Genomic DNA, 13,228 nt, shown 5'->3' with positions numbered 1-13,228 from the left:
CCTCCATTGTCCTCTTGCTGTACAGTAATCCATTTAACTAATGATGTATTTTATAACCCCCAGGTCAAAAGCGCCAACACAACTTGATATCAGCTTCATCTAAGCCTGAGAAAAAGGCAGTAAAGATTGTTAATATTCCTCTATCACAGTCCTGTGGTTTTCCAATAACTTATTACCATATCTGATCACTGATCAGGTAACTGAGAGATCACACCCCATTACTAAATATGAGCCCTAAATATGAGGCAAAAATACAAGGCCTGAATATGCTTGCTACCTGGCTGGTTGTGTTGTTTTGGAGGACACAATGCTGCAATGAAAGTGTTTTTGAGTCTATAAGTAGGCTAGTTCTGGTTCATACTCAGGGTTCAATTTCAGGATATTGTGCCTGGTTTCGGGTGTCTTAGGTATACATATGTGGTTAACACTTGGTATTTCATAATTTAATCATATTCCCAGAACAATATAAAAAGCATATCATTGACATCTATCTGAAATAAACACACATTTTTGACACCGTTGATGCTGACATTTTACAGATAATAATGAATCACTCTGGCCATTGTGACATCAGCTGATGTAAGAAGGGCTTTATAAATACATTTGATTGAATTTGATTGATGGTTCTGCCATTATGAGTGTTTGTAAGTGAAACAGAGACAATAATGAAGCAATCAGTCTGATATTTCTCATCACTGCAATTTATTGTTGGAAAGTTGAAACCATGGCCACACAGTGTACATTCAGTACATGACAGTAGGTGTACAATTCCACTGTGGGTGGGTCGGCACACACAGCAAGAGTTCAAACTGTAGAACCCAGTTCCTACATTTGAATATAAAAATGGATTTTATCAAACAAAACTATGCTACATTTTATCTCTGGGACCCGCAGGATGACAAATCAGAGCAAGATTACTGAATGTAAGTACATTATTTACCTTCAGAGGTGAATGTATCAAACGTTTTTGTTGTTGTTGTGCACTCTCAAACAATAGCATGGTATTTTTTCACTGTAATAGCTACCTTAAATTGGACAGTGCAGTTAGATTAACAAGAATGTAAGCTTCCTGCCCATATCAGACATGCCTATGTCCCGGGATTTTTTTTGTTACTTACAACGTCATGCTAATCACATTAGCACACGTTAGCTCAACCGTCCCACGGGGGGACACTGATTAACTAAAGTTACTTTGGAAAACTAGTTCACAACTACTTTGTGATGTTAACATAATGTGCAATTTAGCCTATTAAACACAAAAACTATGTTTGAAGTGAGAATTAGGCAGGTCTGATGCTGAAAACAAAAATGTAATTATTGCCTACTTGCCTACCACTGTCACGTCCTGACCATAGAAAGCTCTTATTTTCTATGATAGAGTAGGTCAGGAGGTGACTGGGGGGGTTTTCTAGTTATTATTTTCCAAATGGGGTTCAGGTTTAGTTTTTCTATGTTTGGTTGATTTGTATGATTCCCAATTAGAGGCAGCTGGTAATCGTTGTCTCTAATTGGGGATCATACTTAAGTAGGTTGTTTTTCACTTGGGGGTTATGGGATATTGTTTATGTGTAGTTAGTTGCATTGTCGTCACGGTTCGTTTATCCTTTATTGTTTTGTATTTTTTCTAAGTTTCACTTTCTAATAAATTATGTGGAACGCTACTCACGCTGCGCCTTGGTCCAATCATTATTATGATGAACGTGACAACCACCCATATTTCATTTGCAAAAAAGTAGTGGGTAGTTTCAGTAGTTAGCTACACCGCTAAATGGCAAAAAATGATTAACTACTGAAAACACTACCAGCATTTGCATTTAGTTAAAATACCACCAAGCTACTGTAAAATGTAGTTGAATTACTAGTTGAACTACATGAGAGAGGGAAGGATAGAGACAGAGACTCATGAAGAGGAGTGAGCCCCTAGCGGTCAGTCAGTGGTGTAGTGGCTCTGGTCATCACAGGGGAAGCAGCCAGGGGGCAGAGGGCAGGGGGACAGCACGGTGCTGGCCATGTCCTCCTGGTCCTCGTGGTTCCTCTCCTACAGCGTGGCCAGGCTCTGGGTGTTGTGGTACAGGCTGGCGCAGCCTGCCAGTAGGGCCCGAGGGGAGCCTGCATCACTCCACTCTGGGTGTTGTGGTACAGGCTGGCGCAGCCTGCCAGTAGGGCCCGAGGGGAGCCTGCATCACTCCACTCTGGGTGTTGTGGTACAGGCTGGCGCAGCCTGCCAGTAGGGTTCGAGGGGAGCCTGCATCACTCCACTCTGGGTGTTGTGGTACAGGCTGGCGCAGCCTGCCAGTAGGGTCCGAGGGGAGCCTTCATCAAATCAAATCAAATCAAATTTATTTTTATATAGCCCTTCGTACATCAGCTGATATTCTCAAAGTGCTGTACAGAAACGCAGCCTAAAACCCCAAACAGCAAGCAAAGCATGTGAAAGAAGCACGGTGGCTAGGAAAAACTCCCTAGGAAAAACTCCCTAGAAAGGCCAAAAACCTAGGAAGAAACCTAGAGAGGAACCAGGCTATGAGGGGTGGCCAGTCCTCTTCTGGCTGTGCAGGGTGGATATTATAACAGAACATGGTCAAAATGTTAAAATGTTAAAATGTTCATAAATGACCAGCATGGTCAAATAATAATAATCATAGTAGTTGTCGAGGGTGCAACAAGCACGTCCGGTGAACAGGTCAGGGTTCCATAGCCGCAGGCAGAACAGTTGAAACTGGAGCAGCAGCACGGCCAGGTGGACTGGGGACAGCAAGGAGTCATCATACCAGGTAGTCCTGAGGCATGGTCCTAGGGCTCAGGTCCTCCGAGAGAAAGACAGAAAGAGAGAAAGAGAGAATTAGAGAGAGCATATTTAAATACACACAGGACACCGGATAAGACAAGAGAAATACTCCAGATGTAACAGACTGACCCTAGCCCCCCGACACATAAACTACTGCAGCATAAATACTGGAGGCTGAGACAGGAGGGATCAGAAGACACTGTGGCCCCATCCGATGATACCCCGGGACAGGGCCAAACAGGCAGGATATAACCCCACCCACTTTGCCAAAGCACAGCCCCCACACCACTAGAGGGATGTCTCCAACCACCAACTTACCGTCCTAAGACAAGGCCGAGTATAGCCCACAACGATCTCCGCCATGGCACAACCCAAGGGGGGGGGGGGGGGGGGCGCCAACCCAGACAGGAAGACCACGTCAGTGACTCAACCCACTCAAGTGACGCACCCCTCCCATGGACGGCATGGAAGAACACCAGTAGGCCAGTGACTCAGCCTCTGTAAAAGGGTTAGAGGCAGAGAATCCCAGTGGAAAGAGGGGAACCGGCAAGGCAGAGACAGCAAGGACGGTTCGTTGCTCCAGCCTTTCCGTTCACCTTCACACTCCTGGGCCAGACTATACTTAATCATAGGACCTACTGAAGAGATAAGTCTTCAGTAAAGACTTAAAGGTTGAGACTGAGTCTGCGTCTCTCACATTGGTAGGCAGACCATTCCATAAAAATGGAGCTCTATAGGAGAAAGCCCTACCTCCAGCCGTTTGCTTAGAAATTCTAGGGACAATTAGGAGGCCTGCGTCTTGTGACCGTAGCGTACGTGTAGGTATGTACGGCAGGACCAAATCGGAAAGATAGGTAGGAGCAAGCCCATGTAATGCTTTGTAGGTTAGCAGTAAAACCTTGAAATCAGCCCTTGCCTTAACAGGAAGCCAGTGTAGGGAGGCTAACACTGGAGTAATATGATCAAATTTTTTGGTTCTAGTCAGGATTCTAGCAGCCGTATTTAGCACTAACTGAAGTTTATTTAGTGCTTTATCCGGGTAGCCGGAAAGTAGAGCATTGCAGTAGTCCAGCCTAGAAGTAACAAAAGCATGGATTAATTTTTCTGCGTCATTTTTGGACAGAAAATTTCTGATTTTTGCAATGTTACGTAGATGGAAAAAAGCTGTCCTTGAAACAGTCTTGATATGTTCTTCAAAAGAGAGATCAGGGTCCAGAGTAACGCCGAGGTCCTTCACAGTTTTATTTGAGACGACTGTACAACCATCCAGATTAATTGTCAGATTCAACAGAAGATCTCTTTGTTTCTTGGGACCTAGAACAAGCATCTCTGTTTTGTCCGAGTTTAAAAGTAGAAAGTTTGCAGCCATCCACTTCTTTATGTCTGAAACACAGGCTTCTAGCGAGGGCAATTTTGGGGCTTCACCATGTTTCATTGAAATGTACAGCTGTGTGTCGTCTGCATAGCAGTGAAATTTAACATTATGTTTTCGAATGACATCCCCAAGAGGTAAAATATATAGTGAAAACAATAGTGGTCCTAAAACGGAACCTTGAGGAACACCGAAATTTACAATTGATTTGTCAGAGGACAAACCATTCACAGAGACAAACTGATATCTTTCCGACAGATAAGATCTAAACCAGGCCAGAACTTGTCCATGTAGACCAATTTGGGTTTCCAATCTCTCCAAAAGAATGTGGTGATCGATGGTATCAAAAGCGGCACTAAGATCTAGGAGCACGAGGACAGATGCAGAGCCTCGGTCTGACGTCATTAAAAGGTCATTTACCACCTTCACAAGTGCAGTCTCAGTGCAGTCTTCATCACTCCACACTGTCAGGGCCAGGCTGTAAACCCCAGAGCGGGGCGCGGTGAACAGCCCTGACGACACATTGTAGGCCTGCCAAGGTGATGAACAGGTGCTAGTAAGCTACGGTGATCTGCTCCCTCACCGAACCCACACACCGACTCCAGCGGGCCAAGGCCACAGAGAACGCTTTTACGGCTATCTACACAGTAGGGGGGTGGAATGATGGTCAGAGATACACAGGGAAAGAGGAGTTGTGAAATTAGTGTAGCTAGAGGAGCTACAGTACATGGCAGTTAGTCAGATGCCTATTGAAGTAGTTAAGTTGATTCATAGTTTCTACTTTCTACTAGAGCAAGTACAATAGGAGCTAGTCTCATCTAAAGAGATGTGTAGCCAGGTGGTAAAAGTACATAGCTGTATTTATTTATATCTACTTTTTGTTTTTTAATAGAAAGCACTACTGTTTATGCATTTCACTTTGTACTTATTGTACTCAGATTGTTTTTATGCACTTTACTAACAGATTTATTTCCCTTGATTGTGATTTAGACTGAACTTTACTTCATGGTGATTTCCCTCCTACAGTACATGATCCTATTTTAAATTCAAGCTTTGACAGAATAAACAACTCAGATGGAGTTTTGTGTCCTGTGCTGGGTTTACTTTCACATGGATCGTTAATAATCTGATTGTAAAACACACAGATATGCAGGCATAGATAAGACTCTCACCCTTAATGTCAGCCAGTGCAGTCTGGGCTGTCTCTAGGCATGTCTTTAGCTGGGTCAGAGTAGTAGTAGTTCTGCAGCTGCCCCACCTGTCTCTGCATCACACCGCAGCCACAGGACGCTGGGTCTGTCACACACTCTGTACACCTGCACACACTAACACACATCCTTATTGAGACTCAAACCAGATTATTATAAACACTTATATACAGTACGGACACTTTCTCTGTGTTCTTTGTCTCTCAGAGTGTTGTCCCGGGCTGTTCCAGGAGTAGGTCCTGTCTACAACACACACAGCAGCATGATACCTGGGAGGACAGAACACAACACAGACACACCCTCACACACAAAGGCATTTCTTTTTAAGTGCATTGTTACGTGCATTCATAACACAATAGTGAATTGAACTATTCTGAACTGATCTGAACATTCACCAAAGCACACTCCCACTGAACATGACATAGAATGTCACATGCAAGCAGAGCATCATTCATCACCTATCCCAGAGGGATGTTCCACCCATAGCAACATACTACAGAGGACAGTCAACTACAATAAACACCATTCCATGTGTCTCACCTCACATCTTTCAGCTCAGCACAGGTCTCAGATAGACAGGGGGTGACTATGTCTTGGGGAGGTCCTCATTCACTTTATAGCCTTGTTGCACCAGTATGGGACTTAATAACAGAGGAAGCAGACTGGCTTTGTAAAGGTATTAGGGACAGATACTTTGTTTTTGGGTGTGTAGTACCCAATGGAATAGTACTAATCCCTGTAACTTTGATATGAATTGATTAAGTGTGTGTGTGTGTGTGTGTGTGTGTGTGTGTGTGGTGTGTGTGTGTGTGTGTGTGTGTGTGTGTGTGTGTGTGTGTGTGTGTGTGTGTGTGTGTGTGTGTGTGTGTGTGTGTGTGAGAGACAGAGAGAAAAAATAACTCTTTCACATGATCTGATTTGCTGCTCAGTGATTTATTTTAGCGTTTACATAGTATTTTCCAGCTCTTCAGAACAGAGGGAGACACAGCTAGACTGTACAGTGATCAGGAAGGACAGAACAACAATGCAGTGCAGTCAGGAGGCTCCCATTCCTCCAACAGACAGAGTTCTCATCTTCTCAGAGGAGGAGAGGACTCATCTGTCTCTTATTCCATGTGTCCAATCTACAGCACAAGCAAAGGACTATAATGTCCAGATACAGTCTATATACCTTTGAATGTATTCACCATTCATTAATCTATTACATCATCTAATAATGTATTTATTAATTCATCCATTTATATTTCCAATATACAGTTATTATAGCAGAGCAGATGAAGCTATGTACATCAGTTGAGAAGGATGTGAGTGAAAGAAGTGCATAATACCAGGGCATTAGTGTTAGAAGCAACCTCAATGATAAGGCACAATGTGTGTAGTAGTAGGAAGCTGAGTTATTTCCTGTAGTAGTAGGGAACTGAGTTACTTCCTGTAGTAGTAGGGAGCTGAGTTACTTCCTGTAGTAGTAGGGAGATGAGTTACTTCCTGTAGTAGTAGGGAGATGAGTTACTTCCTGTAGTAGTAGGGAGCTGAGTTACTTCCTGTAGTAGTAGGGAGCTGAGTTACTTCCTGTAGTAGTAGGGAGCTGAGTTACTTCCTGTAGTAGTAGGGAGCTGAGTTACTTCCTGTAGTAGTAGGGAGCTGAGTTACTTCCTGTAGTAGTAGGGAGCTGAGTTACTTCCTGTAGTAGTAGGGAGCTGAGTTATTTCCTGTAGTAGTAGGGAGCTGACTACTTCCTGTAGTAGTAGGGAGCTGAGTTACTTCCTGTAGTAGTAGGGAGCTGAGTTACTTCCTGTAGTAATAAGTGTGCTGACTGAGGTGTTTAGTAAAGCTGGGAGGGATGGGGTCAGGGGTTGGGCTGGAGCATTTAGGAAGGGGGAGTATATAGATTATTTAAGTACATTTTCTCCCTAAGAAATCATTATTCTTTATCAATTAATAAAGGTAATGTTTCATATTCAGGTTTACTCCCCACTGGAACCGTTACACCTCCCCTCTCCATCCTACCACCCCAACCCCACCCTGTAACTCTGAGGATATATTTTTACATTTTTAAATGTAACCTTTATTTAACTAGGCAAGTCAGTTAAGAAGAAATGATTATTTACAATGATGGCCTCCCCTGATACTATGGCATCTAGTGACTGAACAGTTCATCCACCTGTACCTGTGCAGTTCTCAGTTCTAATTGAAAGTCCAGTATTTAGGGGGTCTTAGGGGTAAATGGTAGGGTCTAAGTAGCTCTCTCTCTGTTTCCTCTATCCTGCCTATGCTTCCTTGACCTTATCCTCATAGGTGCCCTTGCCCTTGTAGGCCCCGACATAGCCACTGGCATCTGGGATCTCCTCTCGCCCAGCCTTGCCCTTCCCTTTGCCAGTCTCGTCAAAACGCTCCTTGTGTGCCCCCGTGAATTTGGTGGTGTCTGTCAGTCTGTCCACCGCCGCTGCCTTGGCCACTTTCTATGAGCAGGAAAAAGAGAGAAGGAAAGAGAGAATGAGAGATGAGCATACAAAGCAAGAACTTACCCACCCCTTACACATATGCAAACACACAGCACACACACGGACACACACACACACTCTTTCTCTCTCTGAGACTGTAATATTATCAGGCAGTGTGCTGCTGACAGGTAGACACTCACGGTGACGCCCGCGTTGGAGGGCTCCTTCCCTGCTATGAGGCCGTAGAGCTGCTGCAGCGTCTCCTCCTGGCCCTTCCCTTTAAAACGTTTCGGGGCCAACTCTGACAGGGCCTGGCTGAATTGCTCAAAGGTGATCACACGAGCTGTCTTCGCCCTAAAATACACAGACACAAAATTTTGTATGTAATTCCTGATAAGGTATTCTGAGGTCCTCTGGCTGTTTTCCCTCTCACTAGAAAGATGACTGGATCTTTCAGTGTGGAGATTTGAAACTGGACGGAGTCTCTCACTTGACTTTAGTGAAGACGATGTCCACGTCGGTGGCGGTGACGTTCTTGCCGTCGATGACCCGGCAGTCCTTGCAGAGTTTGGCAAAGTTCTTGCCATTCATCTCCTTCCCAGTAGCCTTGGTGTCCCCATGAATGGCAAACTTCTTGAAGGCCGTCTCCACCTCTGCTTCTGATACTGAGCCCTCTGCCATTCTGTCCTATACAGAGAGGGAGGGAGACAGGGGGATGATGAGAGAGAGATGAGAAAGGGATGAGAGAGAGAGAGGGGGGGATGAGAGAGGGGGATGATGAGAGAGGGATGAGAAAGGGATGAGAGAGAGAGCGAGAGGGATGAGAGAGAGAGAGAGAGAGGGGGTAGGAGAGAGAGAGGGAGAGGGGGGGATGATGACAGAGGGGGGGATGATGAGAGAGGGGGGGATGATGAGAGAGGGGGGATGATGAGAGAGGGGGGATGATGAGAGAGGGGGGATGATGAGAGAGAGGGATGATGAGAGAGAGGGGGGGTGATGAGAGAGAGGGGATGATGAGAGAGGGGGGATGATGAGAGAGGGGGGATGATGAGAGAGGGGGGATGATGAGAGAGGGGGGATGATGAGAGAGAGGGGGGATGATGAGAGAGAGGGGGGGTGATGAGAGAGAGAGAGAGGGAGGATGAGAGAGAGAGAGGGAGAGAGATGACGAGAGGGAGAGGGGGTGAGAGAGAGAGGGGGTGATGAGAGGGAGCGGTACAACATTAAGGATGGGATGTATGAGAAAGGCATACAGTTGAGATGGTTGTTGTTTCTCACACAAAGACCAGGTGCACTGCCATAATATTGAAATAACATTGGGAGGACGCTGTGTGTCCACGAACAGGAAATTAGGTATTAAGTATTGGGAGAGATTTGGTCGTTAAGCCAAGACATTCAGCACACCATGTCTTCTGGGCATTACTCACATACTCACTTGTTTGTAATGAATCCATTAGCTGGATTGATTCCCTGCCCCGCCAAGAAATGGCTGCTGTGGCCGCTGACTTATGGTGAACACACACACACACACACACACACACACACACACACACACACACACACACACACACCCATATCCACACACACACACACACACACACCCATATCCAAACACACACACACACGCCCATATCCACACACCCATATCCACACACACACACACCCATATCCAAACACACACACACACACACACACCCATATCCAAACACACACACACACCCATATCCACACACACACATCTTGAACTGTTACTGTTGTTTCAGCTACTCTCTGGCAGCTACTTAATTAAATAACGTTCCATGATGTATGATTCCTGGAGAGCAGCCTGTTGTTGGGGAAAATATCTCAATTATTTTCACTAAATGAGACCACCAGACTGCTCACTTTCTCTGTTTTTATAATGTGTCTTGTCCATTCATGATGGCTAACAAGTTAATGTATTTTATCCAAAACTGGGCCATGGAGCATTTGATATTCAAAATGTAAAGAAATATTATTATATCTTGAAGTCATTTTTTACAGTACAGGAACATTCCACAAGTTAAACACAAACATTATGCAATATAGCCCCATGACATATAATATACACTGAGTGTATAAAACATTAAGAACACATTATTTTGCCCTCAGAACAGCCCTGAATTCATCAGGGCATGGATTCTACAAGGTGTCGAAAGCGTTCCAACGGGATGCTGGCCCATGTTGAGTCCAATACTTCCCACAATTGTGTCAAATTGGCTGGATGTCCTTTGGGTGGTGGACCATTCTTGATAAACACAGGAAACTGTTGAGTGTGAAAAACCCAGCAGCGTTGCAGTTCTTGACACACTCAAACCAGTGCACCTGGCACCTACTGCCATACCCCGTTCAAAGGCACTTAAATCTTTTGTCTTGCTGATTCACCCTCTGAATGGCACACACACAATCCACGTCTTAACTGTCTCTAGGATTAAAAATCCTTCTTTAACCTGTCTCCTCCCCTTCATCTACACTGATTTAAAGTGGATTTAACAAGGGACATCAATAAGGGATCATAGCTTTCGCCTGGATCCACCAGGTGTTCCTAATGTTTTGTACACTCAGTGTATATATGTCTACACGTATGTACATTTCAAATAAAGTATGACAATGTAGTCTAGTAAAGATGCCTGAAAGTAAGCACAAAAGAAAAGTAAACCAAAAAGAGGACAGTGAGCACATTAAATGATGTCAAACAAATGGCTTCTCATTTCTATGATTTTCTGTCATGCATTGTGTTTGAACCTCTTCATTTCTGGCCCATAGACTAAGGTACAGGATAACTATAAATATAGACATGTTTACCTTTGAGGTGAAGGGATGCTGAGTGATGATGCTGGGGATGCCCGTGCTAATGCTGTGTGTCCTCCTCCTAGCCCTACCGTTCACACCACCTTCACAATGATGAGAGAGGTGGAGAGAGAGGGGAGGGAGATGAAGAACAGAGGGTGGGGAGAGAGAGAGCACAGACCAGCACAAGCCATGACATCATATGCTGCCTGTCACTCTTGGGCGCATGCGTTCGCTCGTTCACTCCCTCTTTCTCTCAACCTTACCCCCTCCCTTTCTCCCCCTCCCCTCTCTGTCCTATATGATTTGGCTCACAACTGGTGCAACCACGCCCTGTCCTCTGTCTGTCTGTCCAGAGCAACAAAGAGGGCCTTTGTTTTGACAAACATGAAGAACAGCCTATAAAATGAGGACAGCACTATATTGTATACGAACAGTAAACATCTAATACTTGTATTTATTTATTTAACCTTCATTCAACTAGGCAAGTCAGTTGAGAACAAATTCTTATTTACAACGACTACCCCGGACGACACTGGACTAATTAATTGTGCGCCACCCTATGGGACTCCCAATCACGGCCGGATGTGAGGCAGCCTGGATTCAAACCAGGTACTGCAGTGATGCCTCTTGCACTGAGATACAGTGTCTTTGACCGCTGCGCCAGTCAGGAGCTTATTTAAACTAACATGATACACAAATCCATACGCAGCAATTATGTTTATTTGTTTCTATTCACTGCCATTCGCTCTGTCTATGCCCATTATATGAAGCATATTATGTTTTTTTAACACTGACTCAATCATAACCCTCACCCCATGTTTGACACATCTTTAACAAATGGCCATTACAATTGAACAGTGAAACCCATTCGTTTAATGAGAAAGGATGTTGGATGAAACCCCACCCTTTAGTGGCTAATCTGGTACTGGCACCACGAATATCACGTGGATAATGTTCTGTTCCGTTCTAGAGAGTGGGAATAATCTACAATAATGTTCTGTTTACAAGATACACATACAGTTGAAGTCGGAAGTTTACATACACTTAGGTTGGAGTCATTAAAACTCGTTTTTCAACCACTCCACAAATTTCTTGTTGACAAACTTTGGTGCGAAAAGTGCAAATCAATCCCATAACAACAGCAAAGGACCTTGTGAAGATGCTGGAGGAAACAGGTACAAAAGTACCTATATCCAAAGTAAAACGAGTCCTATATCGACATAACCTGAAAAGCCGCTCAGCAAGGAAGAAGCCACTGCTCCAAAACCGGCATAAAAAAGCCAGACTACGGTTTGCAACTGCACATGGGGACAAATTTCATACTTTTTGGAGAAATATTCTATGGTCTGATGAAACAAAAATAGTACTGTTTGGCCATAATGACCATTGCTATGTTTGGAGGAAAAAGGGGGAGCCTTGCAAGCCGAAGAACACCATCCCAACCGTGAAGCACGGGGGTGGCAGCATCATGTTGTGGTGGTGCTTTGCTGCAGGAGGGACTGGTGCACTTCACAAAATAGATGGCATCATGAGGAAAGAAAATTATGTGGATATATTGAAGCAACATCTCAAGATATCAGTCAGGAAGTTAAAGCTTGGTTGCAAATGGGTCTTCCAAATGGACAATGACCCGAAGCATACTTCCAAACTGGCTTAAGGACAACAAAGTCAAGGTATTGGAGTGGTCATCACAAAGCCCTGACCTCAATCCTATAGAAAATGTGTGGGCAGAACTGAAAAAGCATGTGCGAGCAAGGAGGCCTACAAACTTGACTCAGTTACACCAGTTCTGTCAGGAGGAATGGGACAAAATTCACCCATCTTATTGTGGGAAGCTTGTGGAAGGCTACCCAAAACGTTTGACCCAAGTTAAACAATTTAAAGGCAATGCTACCAAATGCTAATTGAGTGTATGTAAACTTCTGACCCACTGGGAATGTGATGAAAGAAATAAAAGCTGAAATAAATAATTCTCTCTACTATTGTTCTAACATTTCACATTCTTAAAATAAAGTGGTGATCCTAACTGACCTAAGACAGGGAATTTTTACTAGGATTAAATGTCAGGAATTGTGAAAAACTGAGTTTAAATGTATTTGGCTAAGGTGTATGTAAACTTCTGACTTCAACTGTAGATTATTCAGCTGTGTGATTCAGAGGGCATGTTTACCCAGATGGGACAGGCAGAGATTTGACCTTGTCCTTTAGGCTATGTTTACTGTAACTGTGTTGTGTGCGTATAAACATGATGGTGCTGTGTCCTAGATTTGTGGTTCTCAAACCTCTCCTCGGGGACTCCCAGACGTTCCATGTATTTGAACTATTCCACAGCTAGCACACCTGATTCAAATTGTCAACGAATCATCAAGCCCTTGACTAGGTGAATCAGGTGAGTTAGTTCAGGGCTACAACAAAATTGGGAAACACCTGATTCAAATTGTCCCAGAGGAGAGGTTTGAGAACCACTGTCCTAGATTTATTTTACAGAGAACAAGCAGGACAGACTGTTTTGACCGTGGACGTTGTCAGCCACCATAAAACTCTCACTGCTGTTGTGTCAACAAAAAATCGACGTGTCTTTTCATGTATTCTCTGTTTACACTAAAAC

At 44.2% G+C, this 13,228-nt stretch overlaps 1 protein-coding gene across 2 annotated transcripts; it reads right to left on the bottom strand.

Moving 5' to 3' along the window:
• Positions 1 to 6,282: 6,282 nt before the first annotated feature.
• LOC106603358 (tubulin polymerization-promoting protein family member 3) lies at positions 6,283 to 10,788 on the bottom strand. 2 transcript variants are annotated; one of them, XM_014196931.3, is made up of 4 exons: positions 10,633 to 10,788; positions 8,300 to 8,496; positions 8,010 to 8,163; positions 6,283 to 7,827 (listed from the first exon to the last, which is right to left on the bottom strand). In XM_014196931.3, the coding sequence occupies exons 2-4, from the start codon at positions 8,488 to 8,490 to the stop codon at positions 7,636 to 7,638; spliced, it is 537 nt and encodes a 178-aa protein (XP_014052406.1). In that variant the 5' UTR covers positions 8,491 to 8,496; positions 10,633 to 10,788; the 3' UTR covers positions 6,283 to 7,635. The 2 variants fall into 2 exon arrangements, with proteins under 2 accessions (XP_014052406.1, XP_014052407.1); XM_014196932.3 differs by having other exon boundaries at positions 8,300 to 8,491; positions 10,633 to 10,766.
• Positions 10,789 to 13,228: the final 2,440 nt, after the last annotated feature.

This window comes from Salmo salar, chromosome 04 (genome assembly GCF_965601325.2).
Source record: "Salmo salar chromosome 04, fSalSal1, whole genome shotgun sequence".
Lineage (NCBI taxonomy): Eukaryota > Metazoa > Chordata > Actinopteri > Salmoniformes > Salmonidae > Salmo > Salmo salar.
Note: the sequence above shows the minus strand (reverse complement) of the source record. Positions and strands in the feature narration are given on the sequence as shown.